The sequence below is a fragment of the Condylura cristata genome, unplaced genomic scaffold (genome assembly GCF_000260355.1).
Source record: "Condylura cristata isolate star-nosed mole 26May11 unplaced genomic scaffold, ConCri1.0 scaffold00022, whole genome shotgun sequence".
NCBI lineage: Eukaryota > Metazoa > Chordata > Mammalia > Eulipotyphla > Talpidae > Condylura > Condylura cristata.
Genome location: NW_004567123.1, coordinates 22,906,630 through 22,912,701, shown reverse-complemented (window position 1 = coordinate 22,912,701; position 6,072 = coordinate 22,906,630). Strand labels below are relative to the sequence as shown.

Genomic DNA, 6,072 nt, shown 5'->3' with positions numbered 1-6,072 from the left:
TTTGTATATTTATTTTGTAACCTACCACTGTATTATACTGATTTATTGTTTTTTTTTTTTTTTTTAGATTTATTTATTTAGACATACAGAACTGGGGTACAGGCAAGAGGTGCAGGGGCGGGGAGAGGATTCACCAGAGACAGAGTTGGGAGCAGATCAACGAAGTACACTGCTGAGGGGAGCAGAGGGCAAGTTGGGAGAGGTCTGCTGGACCATGTGTATCACCTCCAGGGCTGGGGATCAAACTCGCACTGAGGTGGCTGCGGTTAGTTTGCAATGCTGTGTCCTAACCCATTGCATCACCAATGAGGGCCTTAATATAGTGTTTATAATGATACCATGTGATAGGCACAGTTGTGTGTTGATAAAACATCCTTGAAATGTAATTTGGCAATATAGTTCTGCCTTTGCATCTAATAATTTCACTTTCAGGCCTACCTTAAGGAAAAATCAGAATTGCAGATAGAACTTTATGAAGTTGTTCAATTCAATATTATTCACAGCATGAACCTTTGATGCAATATAAATTTCCAAAAATAGAGGACTATTTAATAAACTTTGGAACAGTTATTTATATATTCTATGTATGTACCATTGTAAAAAGATTTGAAGAAAATGCATCAATATTAATCATTATTAGTGATTACAGGTTGGTTTTATTGTGTTCTACAATGTATATTACTTATAAGAAAAAAATATAGAAGATGTTATTTAAGGACTTTAAATTTGTCTTTGGAAATTGTGAGCCCTTTTGAATTTTTCCTTGTATATAAATTTTTGGTTAATATTTCGCCTAGCCCTATACAAGCCAAGGCCAAGTATTTCTGTGGATTCCTGGGAAAATACCAGTATACTTCTAAGTACCTTGAGTTCTTCCTCAGTGCTGACCTTAACTTAGTATAGTAGAATTAATATTCACTTATTGGAAATATAGGGAAAAAAATTTAATAGAAGAAGTTTCACATGGTTAGTAGCTTGGACCATAGGTAGTGGTTAGTGTGTTTTCCTTTCAGTAGTTAAAATTTATAAAATTTGGCAAATTTTCTTTTCTTTACCTTTATTTTTCTATTTTTTTTTTTTTTGTTGCAACCTTTTGTCTTTGCTGCTTGTCCCCCAAAATTCATGTTGCTGGATATTAGTGTTCTTCCATGCTCTTATAATAATCCACAAAATACTTCTCTTCTCTCCCCTCTCATTCCTTCCATCCTCCCCCCGCCACACACACACACACCCCTAAGATTTTATGATGGTTTTAGAAGTGATTTTAATGTATACAATGTTGGCTTCCTTTTTAGCCATTCAGAAGTTACTTCAGTCATGGAATGATTTCCAGCCATATAACTGAAAACAGGTAAGGTTCTTGGGGAAGAAAAGTGAATGGTAATAGAGAAAATGGAGTTGACAGGGGAGTGGATATAGGGAAGCATCTAAGTCCAGAAGCCAGAATTAGGAAAATACGGGCTGACTGTAGTCATCTCAAGAGTAAGAAATCCATATTCTATAAAATAGTCTGATTCACTGCTTTTTTATTTCTGAAATATTTTTTTTAAAGATTTACTCATTTATGCATACAAAAACTGAGTACAAGTGAAAGGTGTGGGGTTGAAAGGATTCACCAGAGACAGAGTGGGGGACAGAAAAGGCAGATTGACTAAATACACTGCTTAGGGGAGCAGCAGGCAAGACAAGAGAGGTCTGATGCGCCATGTGGGTCAGCTCCCTGGCTGAGGATTGAACTGTGTGCTTCAGTGGCTGCAGATAGCCCTTTGCATCACCAGGGAGGCCCCTACTTCTAAAATAGTTTTAAAACTCATAGTAAATTAGCTTTTAAGCATAGCAGCCCCCAAAAATAGGCTGATGAAATCTAAAGAAAAATTTGTTACTCTCCCTAGCCCAGTGAAAGGAAAGGAAACAGTGTCCAGGGGTTGGACAGGGTGTAACAGCTTGTGGGGGTATAAAGGGGTTGGGCATAAAGGTCTAGCCCCTGAAAAGTAAAGGGAGTACTGAGGACCCCTGCATTATTTTCTTCAAGCGTTTCCTTCAGTAGCCCTCTTGTCGTTGTAATTTGGAAGTCCTTCTGAGAGTTAGTTCCTCTGATAGATTAGATGAAAGTAGTCTTTCCTCATTAGTTCCCATACCATCCAGAAGGGAGACAAGCCAGTTGGGGACTCTAGAATCATATTTTTTCTGTCCAAAGTGTCACTTAACCTTGAATTAAAATCAGAAACATGAAAATCAGTAATAGGGAGAGAAACATTGCAGGTGTCCAGAAAATAGTGATAGTGGTGTGCACTAGGCTTTGTCCTTATGAATGGAGGGAAATGGACAAATAAGAATGAAATTTGGAAGACTAGATTTAGAGGATGAGGGAGCAGGAGAAGTTAGGAAGGCCTCTGATTCAGTCCCTGAATGAGTAATTATGTCATTTATTTACTGTACCACTGGGAGGGGAACAATTTTAGGGGGCAAGATCATTAGATCGGAGAAGAAAGGACAGAGCAGACAACTTAAGGTAAATCCTAGGAATATTAAAGCTGACCATAGAGCTGTATCTTTCAGGGGAGCGGGGGAGGCCAGGGGAAGTGTGTGCGTTGGAGGGGGTGGGGAAGCACAGTGGCCTATGATGGAGGGAGGATTTTGAGTGCTTTGATGGTCAGAGTGCTATGGTGACTTTACATGAAAGGAGATGTAAAATACAGCAAAACAAAACAGCCTGGAATATTCAGAGGCCAGGTAAAGGAGAAGATGACTAACAAAGGAGACTGATGAACAACCCTTCTTACAAGGGGGAGGGTATCCTTTTGAGCAATCATGGAAGGGCAACTGAAGACTGTCCATTGGATTTGCTATATGCTACATGACGGAGGAGGTCAGTTGAAGTAGACTGAGAAGTGAGCAGGAAGTGAAAAAGCAGGATTAAAGAGATAAATTCAGCCAAGAAAGAAAAGAGGGAAGAAGGGAAAGGAGTAGATGTAGGTTGAGAATATTTTTGCACTTTTCCTCCTGACAGCCGCCCGTTAATGCCTAACAGCTCTGTTGTCTGTGTGTAGTAAGGGTGTCACAACTGCTGGCATTCCTTAAAATATATATTTATTAAAATGCTATTTTATAAAACTGGGCTTTAGCTTCATCTGTGCATCAGGGATAGCAAGTTTACAGACACTTCTTTTCAAGAAGTAGGACAAGCTGAAAACATAAGCCTGGTTTAGCCTTAGTTTTGTCCCTAAATGATTTCTGTGGGTCAGTAGAAGAAGTCAAAAGCATCAGGTCTCCCTTCCCACCCAGCAAGGAGAATTAGATTGTGCTGGCTGCTCTGCTCAGACTGCAAGAAGCTGCTTTAAAAAAAAAAAAAAAAAAACTGAGCACTTGCTCACTGGGAAGTTTTCTCTGACCAGAAATCTCTTTCCTAATCACATGTCTTTGATTTGCTGCTCTAGCCCTAGTAGGCAGCCATTCGTTCTCTTTGGTAACCATTCCACACGGGAAAACCTGAATGCTGGCAACTTTAACTTCCCCTCTGAAGGGCACCTGGTACGCAACACTGGTCCTAGTGGGAGCTTTGCCAAGCACATGGTGAGTGGCTTGACTGCCAAGTGCTTAGTTTGTTTTATGTTTAAATAGGAGGGAAACTGGGAGAAAGAACTTTTACAATTAGTATGTTGATTTAACCTTGAACATGAAGTTATTTGGGGGTGAAAAGATATAATTGGAAAATGCATGTATTACAGGCTTGGAACCATACAGCAAATACTGTGATAAAACAAGTCACATGCATTTTCCAGTTTCTCAGTGCATAAAAAAGTTATATGTACTATATACTCTAACCTGTTAGAGGGTGCAATAGCACCCTTTAAAAATACATAAATCTTAATTAAAAAACACTTTGTCTTAAAAAATGCTAGCTCATTTAAACCTTCAGTGAGTTATAATCTTTTTGCTGGTAGAAAATCATGGTAAAAAAGATCAGTTACCTGTGAGGCTTTCTGAAGTGAGTCACAATAAAATGAGCTATGTCTGTACAAGTACCAGATGTGATTTGAACACTTCATGTCTACTTTCTTAAATATTTGAAGGAAAGGTAAAAAAAAAAAAAAAACTTTCATAAACTCTGAAATTGTCAGAGTAGGATCATCCATAGATGAAGAATCTTAAATTAACTCAATAACCAGTCATTCAAAGCAATTTGTTTTGAGTATTATGTTTTTGAGTATTATGTTTCAGGGTATAATCCCTGTTCTTTTATCAAGAATACCAGGGAGAACATTTTTGCACTTAACATATTGTCTGCTACATTCTTTTTTTTTTTTTACAAAAGTTTATATTTACATCATTTTGTACATTTTTTTTCCCCATCTCAATTGTGTCTGCTACATTCTTTTAAAGGGAATGTTAAATAGGAATGTGAGAGTCTTAATGATTGTAAAAATAATTTTTAAGTACTTGCAAAATGTCCCTGAAAGTCAGGAAAGTTGGAGAGTTAGGTGCTATTATTTTTCAGTTCAGATTTAAAGAACCTGAGACTCAGATCTGTCTGGACTGAGACGCCAAATCTGGGTCCAGGTGACTCTTAAGATGTAGGACTATTTAAGTAGATGTGCTATTAGGATCTTCCTGCCAGAAAACGGAGGCTCAGGCATTTTAAAGATACACCTGCATCATTTTAAAGATACTCTTCCCACCCTTCCCCCAAGTCACCCTCCTCTAGGAATTCACAAAGAATTCCTAATGGTATAGGCTTCTTGGTATCATTTTACTTGTTGATTAAATAAAGAGAGTGAGTCAAAGCTGAAGGAGAACCGCTAATTGCTGCTTCTGAGATACTAAGTACAACTAAAAACCCTGGACATTAGATATTTAACAAACTTAAGCCTGGAAAGAGAAGGCAGGCTAGCCTAAGGCCTGCCTTAGGAGCCAAAGAACAAGATGACACTTGGTCTTCTCAAGTGTCTTTTTTGCCTGTTTATTCCAGAGTAGATACTAAAGAAGCTTACAGCCTGGCAAAGTCAGTAAGCTCAGATGTAAAGAGCCCCAAGGAAAACCTGCTATCTCTAGGCACTTAACAGACTAAGATTTAATAATAAAATCATAGAATTCTTCTACTCCATTACCTTAATACTACACCAACAGGTCTTCAATATAATAATAAGGGATTACTGCTGAAAGAGCTTAGGACAGACTATCTAAAGAGAAATTCTTATGAAAATGTAAATACAACAAGAAGACAAATGCAATGTCACTAGAGAAATTTGAAGCCCCCTGGCATCTACATGTTGAGAAACATTAAACACCCAATTCCCAGACAGGTTAACATAAAACCTGATATATCATGTCTGACTGTCAATAAAAAAGGCATGCTAAAGGGCAAGAAAAAACAGTTTGAAAAGACACTACAACCATCAGATTCTCAGATATGACTCATATTTCAGATGTTCCAGACAGGGAACTTAAAATAATTGTGATTAAAGACTTTAAAATAAATATGTTAAAGACTCTAATGGATAGACAACATGTAAGAACAGATAGATAATGTAAGCATAGAGATGGAAAGAAATCAAAAGCAAAGAAGGGGGGGAATATCCAAGAACTCAGATTCAAAGAGCGTAACATGTCTGTAATGTGACTGTTAGGAGAAGAAAGAAAATAAGGAACACAAGAAATATCTAAAGTAATAATGGGCAAGAATTTTTTAGAAATCAATGGCAAACCACAGATCCAGAAAACTCAGAGACTACAAAACAAAATAACTTCTGAAATAGCTACACTTGGGCTTATTGTATTCAAGAAGATCACATTAAGAAGATCAAAGACAGAAAAATCTTGAAAGAAGCCAGAGGGAAAACATACCTATAAAAGAGCAAAAATAAAAATTACAGTAGGCTTCTCATTAAAAGTCCTGCGTACAAGAGAATGGAGTGATATATTTAAAACACTGAAAGAGCTAGCAAAGTTACCATCCAAAAGGAATGGGTGGGGAAAAGCAGAGAAGAAATAAACGTTAAAAAAGCTCTTCAGGCATTAAAAAATTTTTTATTTTAATATAATAGTTTATTTTTACATCATTTTGTGCCTTTT

At 37.3% G+C, this 6,072-nt stretch overlaps 1 protein-coding gene across 1 annotated transcript in view; it reads left to right on the top strand.

Moving 5' to 3' along the window:
- Positions 1–6,072, top strand: part of LOC101637162 (chromosome unknown open reading frame, human C20orf194) — a 97,809-nt gene that overhangs the window by 30,254 nt on the left and 61,483 nt on the right. Inside the window, exons 9-10 of the mRNA XM_012728271.1 lie at positions 1,296–1,351; positions 3,438–3,573. Of these exons, the coding sequence (XP_012583725.1) occupies positions 1,296–1,351; positions 3,438–3,573 (192 nt within the window). The remainder of the gene's footprint in view (positions 1–1,295; positions 1,352–3,437; positions 3,574–6,072) is intronic.